This window comes from Prionailurus bengalensis, chromosome B1 (genome assembly GCF_016509475.1).
Source record: "Prionailurus bengalensis isolate Pbe53 chromosome B1, Fcat_Pben_1.1_paternal_pri, whole genome shotgun sequence".
Lineage (NCBI taxonomy): Eukaryota > Metazoa > Chordata > Mammalia > Carnivora > Felidae > Prionailurus > Prionailurus bengalensis.
The window spans coordinates 161,441,793-161,457,124 of record NC_057344.1 but is presented as its reverse complement, the minus strand read 5'-3'; the positions used below and the strand labels follow the sequence as shown (position 1 = coordinate 161,457,124).

General features: G+C 34.1%; 1 protein-coding gene across 10 annotated transcripts in view; it reads left to right on the top strand.

Moving 5' to 3' along the window:
• Positions 1-15,332, top strand: part of EXOC1 (exocyst complex component 1) — a 61,724-nt gene that overhangs the window by 31,731 nt on the left and 14,661 nt on the right. For 6 of the 10 annotated variants that reach the window (XM_043604559.1, XM_043604526.1, XM_043604535.1 and 3 more), the window contains 6 exons: positions 4,320-4,425; positions 8,749-8,793; positions 10,309-10,472; positions 11,153-11,260; positions 13,041-13,117; positions 13,645-13,873. In XM_043604559.1, coding sequence (XP_043460494.1) covers positions 4,320-4,425; positions 8,749-8,793; positions 10,309-10,472; positions 11,153-11,260; positions 13,041-13,117; positions 13,645-13,873 — 729 coding nt within the window. The remainder of the gene's footprint in view (positions 1-4,319; positions 4,426-8,748; positions 8,794-10,308; positions 10,473-11,152; positions 11,261-13,040; positions 13,118-13,644; positions 13,874-15,332) is intronic. The other 4 variants (XM_043604578.1, XM_043604585.1, XM_043604569.1 and 1 more) reach the window with 1 other exon arrangement.

Sequence of the window (15,332 nt, the reverse complement as noted above, 5' to 3'; positions counted from 1 at the left end):
CTTCTCATAGCGCATGTTCTGGTGGAGAAAGACTGGCAAAAAAGCTAGTTGTATATTAGAAGGTACTGTTGAGTGTTCTGGAGAAAATAAAGCAGGGAATGCCGGGACTGGGGCAGGTGTAGTTTTAAATAAGGCATCGAGAAGGTGATATTTGAGCATAGATTTTAAAAATAAGCAAGGGTGAGTGGCACCTGGGTGGCTCAGTCAATTAGGCGGCTGACTCTTGATGTCAGCTCAGGTCTTGATGTCAGGTTCATGAGTTCAACCCCACATTGGGCTTGACGCTAGGCATGGAGCCTACTTAAAAAAAAAATTTTTTTTTAATTAAAAAAAAAAAAAAAGCAAGGGTGAGGGGTGCCTGGCACCTGGCTGTCTCGGTCAGTACAGCATAAGACTATTGATCTCAGGGTTGTTCAAGCCCCATGTTGGGTGTAGAGATTATTTTAAAACTCTTAAAAAAAAAATAAGCAGGGGTGAACAGTGGGAGTTTCTTGAGGAAGGCTTTCCAGGCACAGTACAGGTATCCTATGGTAAGAGCATGCCTGATATACTGGAGGAGCAATGAGGAGGCCAGTATAGTTGGAGTACAAAGGGCCAGAGACAGGACCTTAGAAGAAGAATGGAGAGAGGTAAAGCAGGGTGGGACAGACGGGACAGATCAGGAAGGGACTGTGTACATTGGTAAGGATTTGGCTTTTACCATGCAGGAGATGGGGGAGGGAGTTTGGGTGGGCTTTGAGCAGTAGAAATACATGATCTAATTTAAATTTAATAAATGGCCATTGTGGCAGGAAGCCATGGATACAATACTTTTCTGGCATTTCTGCTGTGACCTTTAGTATTGAAATTAACCATGTGACTTAGGGAGCTAAAAAATTGCTACCTAATTCAAATATATAAATAGCCATATTTATATGTCAGATATAATAGCAGTTTACTTAAAATTCTAAAAATACTTTGAAAAACAAGTAAAATATTTTATCTGTATGTTTTTATGAATTTGGAGTTCAAAACAATAAATTTAAGTAAGGTAGAAGCTATTTTAATAGTTAGTAATAATTTAATTATGTGGACAACATGACCTTAAAAGATGTTCTTGAGTTGGAAAGAGTAATGTGTTGTTTCTTGAAGTGAAAACAAAAATATTGAGATTGTTCATATAAAGTCTCTTCCCCTCAACCCATGTGCTTACGACCAAACATTTCCTAACAGAAGTTAGCTAGCAAAATCATCTTATTTTTGCTAGTTTTGCTTGCAGAAATTTTTCCTAGTTTTATTCAAAAAGTGGTGCTCTCTTTTAGAGTGTTTTATAATGAAGATTATTCTTTCTTAGGAAATTAATATTTATACACGAACCCATTTTATCTTCCTACTTACTGAAATAATTATTACAACTTCCTCTAGTCTCAGGTTCATGCTTTGTGAGAAGGCAGTGGAGTAGGTAGAAATTTATGAGAACTATGATGATAAGAAAAAAGCAGTTGGTACAGTCCTACCAGTATATCAGTATGAACACATTTGGCAATAGGACATTCTTGTAAATCAGTCTTTATGTATTTTCTCTTCAAAGTGCCTTTGCTCATTTAAAGTAAGATCTGACTCCCCTTCTAAACTGAGATCATAAGAAAGGGGACATAAACCTTGGAAAAAAAAATAATACTTTTAAACTATAGTTTTAAAAATGCTTTTCAAAGAGACTGTGAATATTCTAAGGTATGTATGTACATCTTATCTGGCTAGCTATTTTAGGTAAGATTATTTTTGTTCCTCAGAATTAGTCTTTTAAGTGTTCTGCAACTCTACTGTTGTGTTATATTTTGTTTTGTTTTGTTTTCATTCAACAGAATTCTGATTTGGAGATATCTTAAAGAAAAGTATTTACAGTACTGGAATTCTTTGCCTTTTGAAGTTTTAGGAGGATTAATATTTTGAATAATTAAACATTATTATATCTCCTTAAGAGTTTTGTGCCAACAAGTGCTTTGTCCCCTAGTCAATATTCAAATAAGTAAAGTAATCAATAAGCTTTTTGCCTAATTGTGTTCTCAGTGAGTATTATTGCCCTATCTTTATATATAATGTAGTATTCATGAATGTAATTTAAATGAAGAAATAAGACAATAGCCAACCTGGCAATGATTTATGGAATCATTCTCTCCTCACAGTATATTTTTGATTGACAATATTAATGAGCTTTTTTAAATGAAATTGACTTATTTCCCAGGAATGTTATTTGATCCTGTGGTTTGAACTTTTGACAGACTGTATTTTACCTTATAATCTAATTTGGTTGCTGAAGGGTCATCACAACCAGGATTTTATTAAAAAGGAAGAAGGAAGAGAAGAATGAAAGAAGGAGGGAGAGAAAGAAGGAAACAGACAAACCAGCGCTTCTTTAATAAGAAATAATAATTAAATCCAGATACTGTTTGCACTTGGTTGGGTGTCCACAGCTCACACTTTTTGGCAAGAACAAAAAAAGCCTGTTTCACATTCTTTAAGGGATAAGAATCACAAGGCACTGCCCCAGCTCTACTTATGACTGAGTCTAAGGAAAGCCCTGATTTTTGGTATACATAATTAGAGCTTATGGAAACTATCTCAGCTGCTCAGATTCCTTCCTCCCCAGGACTCTGGCCCCTATCTGTGGCTCTGAGTTATTCATGTGGGGCGATTAATATTAGAGATGGTCTATCCATGCTTGGGTAGGAAATGAGCTCTGCTCTCCTAATAATCTCCTGAGGTTCACAGTCAGTCTTGAAGATTCTCAGATATCTTCTCTCAACCTCCGTTCTACATTTGTGGAATTTACCTTTTGGTGTAAAGAGAAGGTAAAATATAGAGACCTCTGTAAGACTACAGTCAGCACAACATAAAGTTGAAGAGACTGCCTGAGACAACAGTATTTAAACTCATGACAGTTAAATTTAAGGTGCTATATACAAGGTGCTAAGAGGCACCTCACGAGAGACTTCCTTCAGAATTTGGTAGATGAATGAACTGATGGTCACACTGTCTGTGGCCTTTCCCACCAATGAGTTCTGTTACATACTTGGAAAAAAGGTATCGAGTCATTAGAGTTGCATTGGGAAAGGGGATGATTTTCAATAGTCTGTTCTTGTCACTATTTTCTAGATGCCAGAGGAGCTGTTTTGAAATTGTTTAAATTGCTTGGGTAGTAATGTGTACTTTAAGCAATTTGGATATTGGAATGCAGTCTGTTATGTTGAGTTATTTAAGTAGAAGCCACTGATGAAGATTTTACAAATTGTGTGAAGCTAATTTCCCATTTGTCAACTATTTACTGATTTGCAGTGATCAAGATTTTTATGAGAATTTAAAATTGAAAAAATGAGACACTGAAAAAGTGTGACAGCCCAATGAAATAGGAATTAATTTTAGGTATATTTTAATTTACATTTTTTTTTAAATTTTTTAAAGCTTTATTTATTTGAGAGAGAGAGCAAGCATGGGCAGAGGAGAGGGAGAGAATCTCAGGCAGGCTCCATGCTCAGCAACACAGAGCTGATGTGGGGCTGGATCCTGTGATGCTGGGATCATGACCTGAAATCAAGAGTTGGACACTTAACCGACAGAGCCACCCTGGTGCCCCAGTTTACATTTGTTTTTAAATTTATACAAAGATCATGGGAAAGACTTGCCCATTTGACTAAGTTTTAGTGCAGAGACTATGTGAGAAATATATATGGCCTACAAATTGAAAAAAGCAGGATCTACATACTATGTTTCATCCAAATACTATTTTATAAGGATAAGCTTATAATATTTTATAAGCAATGTAAACCTCTAAAACTGAATGTATTAATTTGAAACAATAAAGGAAGCTGAAGCTTAGATTCCCTGATAAATTTAAAAGAATAGCCAAGTATAGATTTTCTGCCATGGATTTATTTAAATTTAGTCCACTGTATATGCATTTAATTTAGGACTTGGAAAATATATGGTCTCCCACTGTTGAAGAATCCTTCCTGAAAGCCTAAAATATTTTTATATCCTAATAAGCAGATTATGATGAAGAAATGAGTTTGAATGCTAAATTATAGATGTTTCCATCTGAGCTAGAATAAATCAAATTTGTTTTTAAAAAATAAATTTTTTGTGAAAACTATAACATGTGCTAATTAGAATTAAATTAGTTATATTTAATTTATACTTATAATTTTTATAATTTATAGTTTATTATAATAATTATAATTAAAATTATTTATAAATATTTTAATTTATAATTAAATTAATTAATTATGTATGTATACATATATATTTTTTTAATAAGAAGTACCTGTTACTTTTATTTTAAGAATTACATGGATTATTTATCACGACTGTATGAGAGAGAAATTAAAGATTTCTTTGAAGTTGCAAAGATCAAGATGACTGGCACAACTAAAGAAAGCAAGAAGTTTGGTAAGCTAAAGTGTTTTATTTATGACAAATAATTATAAGACTTTTTGAGCATAGTGAAAGAAGATATGGTAGAATTGACGAAAAAGTAAGTCTAATGTGTTGGTTTGATTTATAGATATTTCACAGAACAAATATTTATATCTGTAAATATGGTTTTTACTAAAATTCTGTAGTATATGACTCTGACAGCAATTGTGTATTCATGCCATAAATGAAAGCTTCTATTCATAGATAGCAGTTGACCAGAAAATGAAGTGTGATCTGGTAGAGAAAGTAGGAGGCTAAGAGACACATGTTGAGAGTTCAGTTTCTTACTTCCTAAACGACCTTTTGTAACAGTTGGGGCAAATCATTGATCTCTAAGTCATTGCTCTTTACAGGGAAATGAAAGTGATTCCTGGCTTCTTACTTCTCACTGGCTATTTTGAATCAAAAAGAAAGTTTGTTTTCTCCCCCATCAAGGGGCTATAACCTTATTCAAATTTCTCCTGTGGTTATACCTTATTTTCCCAAAGAGATATTTCTCAACCATGTTGTTTTTTGTTGCTTCTAAATATGTTAAGTGGACAGAAACATGTTTGAAAGCATAACCAGTGAAAGTATCAAGTTGCGAGGAAGGTGATTTGCTGAGGCCACATTCTGCTCTTGCATGTACCCATCTCTGGAGTTCCTTTTGGATGGAGTTCTGTGCCTATTCAAGTCAAAACCTGGCCTTAAATGGCTACAATGTGTACTCAGTGTGTCTGTATAGTTCCCCTTTAGAATAATGAGTTTAGCATTTGCTTGTTGAAAGGAGCCTATGCCCTAAGCAACTTCTGGTAAACAGGAGACAGGGTTGAAATTGATAGCACATCTTTCCATTCTTTTCTTTAGGACAGAGAAGACTGTCTTTAGTGGGTAATTATCTGGTAATTCATTGTTGTTGTTGTTTTTAACACTAATATATTGATTATACTAGTCCAGACTTTTGAAATGTTTTGAATCTGTGTACAAATATGTTATACTTAGGTAAAGATACTGATGAGAATCTTGGGACAATAGGCTTTTGGAAACAGAAATGCTAACTCATCCTAAAGGTTAATTGTTCTTAAACAGCAGTGTGTTTATATCCTTGTTAATGTTTCACTGTGGATATGTTATGCTTTTTTTTTTAGTAAGCAGCATATTAATTCAGTTACATGTTTAATGTTTTCATTTAGTATATTTGTCACCACTTGTTAGTGAACCATTTTATTTTGAGAGAATTCTTCTACAGTTATATGAAAACAGGAGGCAAAAGGGAAATCTTTCTAAAATTATCTCTTTAGGAGGTCATTAATCCCAGTATCATAATAGTTTATAAAGCCTAAGATTCACACTGAAATAAATGACATAATAAAAATATAATTTAAATCAAGTATAATAGTATCTTAATGGTTTCATTGCATTAACTTGAAAATTAATTTTTTTTTACTCCTAAGAAGTTCTTAAATTATCTTGTTTAAAAATTTTTAAATTAGAAGTTTAGAAGGCACTTTTATAATTTTAAAACATCATTACAATTATATCTCTTCTCATGTATCAAATTATAACAGGAGAGTAATTTGTGATGGTTGATGGTACCAGAAAATTAGTTTCAGTGATTTTGATATCATTAGCTACAAGAGAAGATAAACTAAATAATAAACAATTCAGAGGACAAGTTACATACAGATGACTTAAGAAATTCTAAATAAGGTAGAATGAAATTTTTTAAAGTGCCTTTTCAATGATTCAAATTATGTTTAAATCAATTTTTTTTAATTTTTTTTTTAATGTTTATTTATTTTTGAGACAATGAGAGACAGAGCATGAACAGGGGAGGGGCAGAAAGAGAGAGAGAGAGACACAGAATCTGAAACGGGCTCCAGGCTCCGAGCTGTCAGCACAGAGCCCGACGCAGGGCTCGAACTCACGGATCGTGAGACCATGACCCGAGCCAAAGTCGGACACTTAACCGACTGAGCCACCCAGGCGCCCCAGTTTAAATCAATTTTTCATAGTAACTATAATTAAAATAGAAACCTGTAGTTTGGGAATGATAACTTTTACATGAATCAAAAGTAATTATAAATAAAATTTAAATATTTTTGTTTTTTACTTGTTCTGAAACTGCTGGGTCAGAATAGAAAGACTGAACGTACTTTACAAAAGGAAAGGTATAGTCAATATAGTCATAAAGATTCAGGGGAATACTCTCTGAACCACTCTTAACTTTAACATCACTTTAGTTCAAATAATTCAGAATAATGTTAAAATACCAGTAAATATCTTTTCTTTGTGATAGGTTTTAATGTAGGTCATTGCCTTTTTTGATTAACAGGTTTACTTTGATAAAACTCAGGCGCATGGAATTTTATCCAAGAATGATATTTTGGTGGGGTTTTCTCCCCTTTGTATTCTACAAATGTACTTAATGCAATGGCAGGCAAAGGAAATTTAGTAATTATTTTTTAAATTACCAGGTTTTTTTTCTATAGCTAAGATAACACATACATATTATTTTAGTCCATTGGACATATACATTTGTATAATTACTGCCTCCCTTGTATTTAATCTTCCAAAATCTTAGAAGTGGTATGTCAAAATTATTTTTCATTCTGTTTCTCCACTAAGCTAAGAATCTTGTTGATTCCTAAAGGAGTCTCGAATGCAAGGCTGAATTCAGTGCTGGCTAGAAAATAATAAATATTAATTACCCATTATGTAATAAGCACTGCTAGGTACTGAGAATGCAGCAATAAGCAAAGACCCTACCTTCGTGAAGTTTACAGTCTAGTGGGGATTATTTAAAGATATTTAAAAGGTTACTTGAATATTGTTGCTTTTTTGCTGATAAATAATGTAGGCTTTTGTGAACCCCAAATTATAATTAAGTGGCCTTACTAGTAACTACATAATTTATTGGCTATCAAAAAAAAAAGTATATGAAGTGTCAGGCTTTGCTCTGAAACTGGTGAACTTAGTATAGTCACACCCTAAGGCCACCAGAAGGTACTGTTCTGATTGACCAGCTAGCAGCTCCAGCAAAACCCCTGCTTGCCACTTTAGTGTCCAGCCTTGTTATTTCATACTCCCTTGAGCTTATGCAGCTAGGGCTGGAACGATATATATATCCCTGGTATGACAAGGTAGTTGTTTTTACTCAGGCTTTTGCCTTGAAGTTTGGCAGGGATAGTGACAGTTGACACATTGTTCTCTGTTTTTGAAATATTTCTAGGTTATAGTTATATTCTTTTAATTTTCTCTTTCATTCTATAATTTCTTTCTTTGCCTTTCACATTAACTTCAAATTTGAGTTTAGAATTTTTCACAAGATGATCTCTACAACTGATCTAATAAATATTATACAGAGAGAAGTTTTAGAATAAAAGAAATGCCAAATGACCCTAAAGGAACTCAAATTCCTATATTAAACCTGTCCTTTTGGCTTTACCTTTCCATCCTCCCATCTCCTGATAATTAGTATTTTGATAAATACTTTTCATCCTAGGTATTCACAAAGCCAGCTACTAAGTAGTTCAGCTTTATATTTTCAAATAATTTTAAAGCCCCACTCAGGTAATTTTTTATTAGATGTAGTATAACATTATGTAGTACCGTGGAGACTCAGGAGTTTTCAGGGAGCAAGATATGCTCTTAATGTCTAAGTCTGCAACTTCATTCTAATAAATTTCCATTGTATTAAACTTTTACCCAACCATATGATCTCACTCACACGTAGAATTTAAGAAACAAAACAAACAAGCAAGGGAAAAAGACAAACCAAGAAAGAGACTCGTGATTAAAGAGAACAAACTGATGGGTTACCAGAGGGGAGGTAATAGGGGGATGGGTGAAATAGGGGATGGGATTGAAGAGTATACTTACTATGATGAAATAAAATAAAATGATTTTTACAAAATTAAAAAAAAAACCCACTTTTACTTGAACTGTGTTCTTTTTTTCCTAAAACCAAAACTTACAAATGTAGTCTTTTAAATTTAAATATACTAGCTGCATAAACCTAAAAAAAAATCATTTAAAAGTGTTGGGAGTAGGGGCTGACAAATACAGATTTTTTTTTTACCTGAATATTTGAATAAAAACAATACATTAGACTAGTAAAGTTTTTTTCTCTCAGAATTTGTCAACCAGTAGCTGACCCAACTAAACATATGTTGCACCTCTTGTTACTTGATGCTCATGGTTCTTTGCATGTGTCTTTTAAACTAGAGCTTTAACTTCCTCTTGTGCATGGTTTGTGCAAATTGCAGTTTATTAACTTGTCTTTGTCTTTGATGCTTGCAACCTAATCCATCACAGCTACACTGCCTCGAAAAGAAAGTGCTGTCAAACAGGAAACAGAGAGTGAGTATGCTTAGTGTATTAGTAGGTATTCTCAATGCATGTTTGTTTAATGTCTAGAAATTAGTTTTTTGTCTTGACAAAAGTTACACCAAAAATATTAATTGCTCTGAGTTGCCAGGTATTGATTGGTGAAAGAAAAGCAACATGATGGTAGGGGTATGGCTACATTCAAGAAATACAGTTAAAAATATATGGTGGGCAGTCAGGAATTTGTGAAAGGCTTAACCATTCAACTTCTGTTTTCAGGCTGTGTTTAAAAACTATAAAAATTCTTACAGATATGGTCAGATTTTGCATAATGAAACTGAAGTTTATGTCTTTAATTGTCCTTATTGTATCTTTATCTGTCTGTCCCTTCTGACCATCAGTAAATAATACAGGTTAACTGAGAAATATTTTAGAAGATTAAAAAGAATTATTTATTTATATTCAATTCTGAATAAAAATATTACATTTTCTTATAAAAATGTAAGCCTTTAATGCCTCGATGTATGTAGAATGTTGTCCAGCCACATTGTTCTCATTTTTCCTCATGGTTATGATGGATACCTATGTTTATAGCTAACCAATGATGTCCCATATTATATAGTTCATGGTGTATGTATTATATTTTAGTTGTATTTTAAATGTAACAAGTTTCCAGGGTTGTTGTTGTTTTCTCTCTTCATTTTGTTTATTTTTTATTATTAAAAAAAATTTTTTTTTAATGTTTATTTTGGAGAGAGCGAGAGCGAGCATGAGTGGGGGAGGGTCAGAGAGAGAGTGAGACACAGAATCTGAAGCAGGCTCCAGGCTCCGAGCTGTCAGCACAGAGCCCGATGTGGGGCTCGAACTCACAAACTGTGAGATCATGACCTGAGCTGAAGTCAGATGCCCAACCGACTGAGCCACCCAGGCACCCCCATTTTGTTTAGTTTTTAAAGAACTGTAATTAATCAGTTCACTTACTATAAAAGCAGAGTTTCTGGGTTCAGGAATGTGTTATGTCGAGTCATATGTAATTGACTTTTTATAGGGCAAGAGTGATCAAGTATCGGCAGTTTGTATGGTTCAATCCAATATTTTCATTTTTAATGTGGAGGCAAGTAATATTGGGATATGGCTGTTTTCCTCAGAAATAAAAAAGTCATGTTAAGCCAGTACACTAAGGAGTCATGGACCTTCATCCATTTTCATGTCTTTTGAGTAAGAAGGAAATCTTCATCTAGTTTAGTCTAGAAATATCAGACAACTTTGGTGAGACTGGGCAGGGTATAGATCATGTGATCTCTAAGATCCTGTCTAGTCCTATTCTGTGGATCTGTGTAGTTTTGCTGTTCTTACAATATACTCAGGGATAGGACACAAACATTAATGAAGGAGCAGGACACTGTACAGCCTGTCCCATGTGGTAGACTTGTGTGATAACTAATATGAGCACTGGAAGATGAAGACAGTGGAGGAAAGAGCCCTGGTTTACGCTATGGGTCTTTTATTCGTGAAAGTCACAACTTTCAAAGTTTTATTATTTCTTAGGTCTTCATGGAAGTTCTGGGAAATTAACTGGATCCACTTCTAGTCTAAATAAACTCAGTGTTCAGAGTTCAGGGAATCGCAGATCTCAGTCATCTTCTTTGTTGGATATGGGAAACATGTCTGCCTCTGATCTCGACGTTGCTGACAGGACCAAATTTGATAAGGTAAAATAAAATAACAAGTACTTCTTAAACATTAACATTAGTTTTCTAACAGCAGTTTCAAAAATTTGGGCTCTGTTGTCTCTTAATTAACTATATATTACTTTCCAATTGGAATCTGAAAAAAAATATATTACTATATTAATTAACTATATATTACTTTCCAATTGGAATCTGAAAAAAGTGCTAGTCAAATGGCAACTGAAATGTGTATTATCAATTCGTTGACTTTTAAAAGTCAATGAAATTTTATTTTTCATTTATTCATTATATATATATAATTTCATTTCATTTTCATTTATTTATTTTTCATATAGTAAATTTTATTAAAATTTACTATAAATCATTAAGTGCTTGTATCTTAAGTTCTTTGAGCCAACTACAAAGTAGAGAGGAAATAATAGCTTTTATGAAGCTAAATTATTCTCAGCAGTGCATTAAGTTTAAAAAGTTTATCTCTGTGTTCCTCTTTCTAGATGTCAAGTGAATAATTGTTGTGAGTTTTATTCTAGGTATGTCTGGCCCTGTTATGCCTTGATCCTTCTGCTTTGTCCTATCAATCTTGGAATAGTTTCTTTTGGAATTCTATTGATTATTATAGATAAAGCATCTGTGGTCCCTAAGTGCATTGAATGTGGATGATTTTTTAAGCATTTGGTGCAGTTAATTTTTGTTTTCTTCAGATCTTTGAACAGGTACTAAGTGAACTAGAGCCCTTGTGTCTGGCAGAACAGGACTTCATAAGTAAATTTTTCAAACTACAGCAACATCAAAGTATGCCTGGAACAATGGTATGACTCACATTTATTTATTGGCTAATATTTATGATCTGTAGCATAATTGGCCTTATTAATTTATTGTCACAATTTCAATATCAGAACAGAAAAAGAAAAAAATTTACGATGTAAGGATGTTTTCAATAATTTTTATCATATCACGAGATAACAAAAACAGTGATAGACTTTGAGCATCTAATTTAATACTCCAGACTGTCTTAGGCTTAAATATCCTCTAAATTAGTGAGGGTGGAAAATGTCTGAATATAAGACATTTTGTAAAAGACATTATTCAAAAGAAATTTTAGCATTTTAGTAGTCACCAAGAAAAAATATAATTAAAAAAAAATATTTGAGTATATAAACCATGGTCTAGGAAAAAAAAAGAAGAAGAAAGAAAGAAGCCTCAAATCTGAATCTTTCTTATGTCTTTGCTACTAACTAGCATTAAGACCTTAAACCAATTGTTTAATCCCCAGTTTTCCTCATCTGTACAAGAATATAATAATAATGCCTGTTTAGCATGCCTCTCAGGTGGCATAAATGTAAGAAAATAAAATGAAAGACTGCTGCAATATTTTGAAAAACTTAAAAGCACAATGCAAATAATTTTTTTTTTAAAGTAGGCTCCATGCCTAGCATGAAGCCCAGCACAGGCTTGAACTCATGACCCTGAGATCTAGAGTTGGATCCTTAACCGACTGAGCCACCCAAGCGCCCCAAATAAAGTGATTTTTTTTTTTTAAGTTTATTTTAAGAGAGACAGAAATGGCGCAAGTTGGGGAGGGGCAGAGAGAGGGAGAGAGAATCCCAAGCAAGCTCCACACCACCAGCATGGAGCTCAACGCGGGGCTCAACCCCATGAACTGTGAGGTCGTGACCTGAGTTGAAATCAAGAGTCGGATGTTGGGGCGCCTGGGTGACTCAGTTGGTGAAGCGTCCAACTTCAGTTCAGGTCATAATCATACTGTTTGTGAGTTCGAGCCCCGTGTTGGGCTCTGTGTTGACAGCTCGGAGCCTGGAGCCTGCTTCAGATTCTGTGTCTGCCTCTCTCTCTCTGCCTCTCCCCTGCTCGTGTTCTGTCTCTCTCAAAAACAAATCAACATTAAAAAATGTTTTAAAAAGATGTATGTGTCTCCCTCTCTGTGCTCCTCCCCCACTCATGCTTTGTCTCTTTCTGTCTCTCAAAAATAAATAAACATTTAAAAAAAATAATAGTAAATAAAAAATAATAAAAGAGTCGGATGCTTAACAAACTGAGCCACCCAGACACCCCAATGAAATGATTTTTAAATTAAGGTCACCTTAACAGAACCAACATAAAAAGCAATCTAAAATGAATGTTGTTGTAGATGATGATGGTAGAAATTTGCTTATTTGTTAGCCTCTGTAAGAATTTTTAATAGCATTTTTTAAATGCCAGAGTTTTATTTGAATGATTGATAAGATTTCTTTAATTTTTAAAATTGTCTTAAAAGTTTGTTCTGGTTTTTTTGAGCTGCTCCCCCACTCCATTCCCACACCCGCTCTGAGCCTCCTGTACCTCCTGTCCCTGCTTTCCCCTCCTGTGCACACACACAAGCACAACTTCTCAGCCTACAATAATTCTCAGATCAAATCTAAGAGCAAAACATCTCATAAACATTCTTAAGCAACATACTAAATTATACAGTTTTAAAAATCATTGGTTTTCATAATGTATTCTCTCCTAGGAATTTTAAGACTGAGCAGGCTTTTGCTATATAGTCAAATTGTTGGTCTTTTGTTATGTAAAGTACCTGAATAATTTTTGCAGACTGAAGCAGAGGACGTAGATGGAGGAACATTATCCCGGCAACATAATGCTGGCGCGCCACTGCCAGTTTCATCAGAGTATGTGTTTGTTACTATCTGTCATTTCTTTGGGAGGAAAAAAACCTTAAAATTGAGCCTCGGGGAATGCCGCTCCAATGGCGGGGAGGGGGGGGGGGGGCAGATGACTCTGGTAATGTGACTGTACTCAGAGCACTGACACGTGTACCTAGTGTCTTCTTGACATCTTACTGAGTTAAAATCAGTCCTGTTTGACTCTTCTTTGCTCTGGTAATCACAAAAAAGTGCAATCAATTTTGATGTTTGCTGGTAAGAAGTAGCATTTGAATTGCATATTTCTCAGAAATTACAAAGCACATTTCAGGATCCAGCTTTACAAATGACATCAAGTTATGTTTTGAGTAATAAAACTTAACTTCAAAAAAATATTTTTATGTTGGAAACTGATGTAGAAGAATTAGTTCGTCATTTTTGGACATTTTTAATTGAAGTAATAAGTTTTAGTCATTCTGTATGTATGCAGTGGATTAAAGTTAAAGATGAAAACACTTGAAACTTGTAATCTGTTTTGTATGTTTTCTGAACAGAAAAGATATGATCCGCCAAATGATGATTAAAATATTTCGCTGCATTGAGCCAGAACTGAACAACCTAATTGCATTAGGAGACAAAATTGATAGCTTTAACTCCCTTTACATGCTTGTCAAAATGAGTCATCATGTGTGGACTGCACAAAATGTGGATCCTGCTTCTTTCTTGAGTACTACATTGGGAAATGTTTTGGTGACTGTCAAAAGGAACTTTGACAAATGCATTGTAAGTTTTTTTTTTTTTTAAGTAACTTAGAGTTCTAATGATTGCAAAAATAGGTAAATGTATTTAAATCAAGAGATTTTCAGCTTGCCATTGGGGGATCTGCTCTTCACATCCCTCAAAGCCCTGAAGCAAGGTGTCGGCTGCAATTTATATGAACAGAGTTTGATGATACTATACTGGCTACTTTCCCTTCTACACTTTGAATCTTGGCAAGTTCTGGAGCCCGTGGCATAGAGGTAGCAGCTGCTTCAGAGATCCACTAGGTCAACTGAAATCTCAGTTAACTGGGGCACCTGAGTGGCTCAGTTGGTTAAACGTCTGTCTTTGGCTCAGGTCATGATCTTGTGGTTCATGAGTTCGAGCCCCGTGTCGGGCTCTGTGCTGACAGCTCAGAGCCTGGAGCCTATGTCTCCCTCTCTCTCTGCCCCTCCCCAACTCATACTCTGTCTCTTTCCCTCTCTCAAAAATAAACATTAAACAAAAATAAAACACTAAAAGAAATCTCAGTTAACCAATTAGGGACCACAGATCACATGAAACGGCTGAAACTATCACTTAGATTTATTGTTGTTGTTGTTTTTAAAACATATTCTAATAAGAAAATTAATAATTGGATTATTTTAGTTGTTTAAATTTTTATTTAATTAGTTTTATTAGTTTACTAGTTTAACAGCTGTAATTAATAATCATATTGCTCTATTTTAAGAATACATTGTTCTTATAATAACTTCCAGTAATCATTATTTTCTTCCTTCTAGAAAAAAAGAAAAATTATTACCTATATTTGTCTGCTAGGTTTTGGTAAGTTTGTAGGTATGAACTGAGCTGTGCCAGGTTCCAAAATAAAAGGTTCATTTTATTAATGTAGCTAATATGTAAAATTTGATGGCTATCATTTGAATATTTCTACTGTGTAACCTCTAAGATATATCCAGTTCTTGAATACCCATAAAATAATGGGAGATAAAAACATTAAGGGCAATTAAAATCCATATTATTCTTACACCTTTTAAAAATAATATTTATTGAGTTTTTAAAGTATGAAGGCAGTATGTATGTGTTCACTATAGAAACTTAAATGTCACCTCAATAGACTTTGTTAATCCTCTTTCCTTACCACATGATTTCACTTGGGATTTTAAATACTTTGAAATTTGACCACTTAAGGCTTATCCTCTTCCCTCTTCCACCTTCCCCAGAGGTGATGATAAACTTGGAGGTTCTGACCACAAGCTGAGAGCCAGAGGGAAAAGGAAGAGCTGCTCAAGACTAAGATAATGAGTCCTGTGTGACATAGCAGGAACACTAAGTCATGAGGACACTATGCATTTCCAGATTATGAAGGCTTTGTTGCTTTTATTAGTAAAATATAACTTTATCTACCATCTGTCAGTCCAACAGAACATAATTGCTAAAAGCCTAGGATGTAGTGTCAGGTAAATGTAGATGTGGGTTCAAA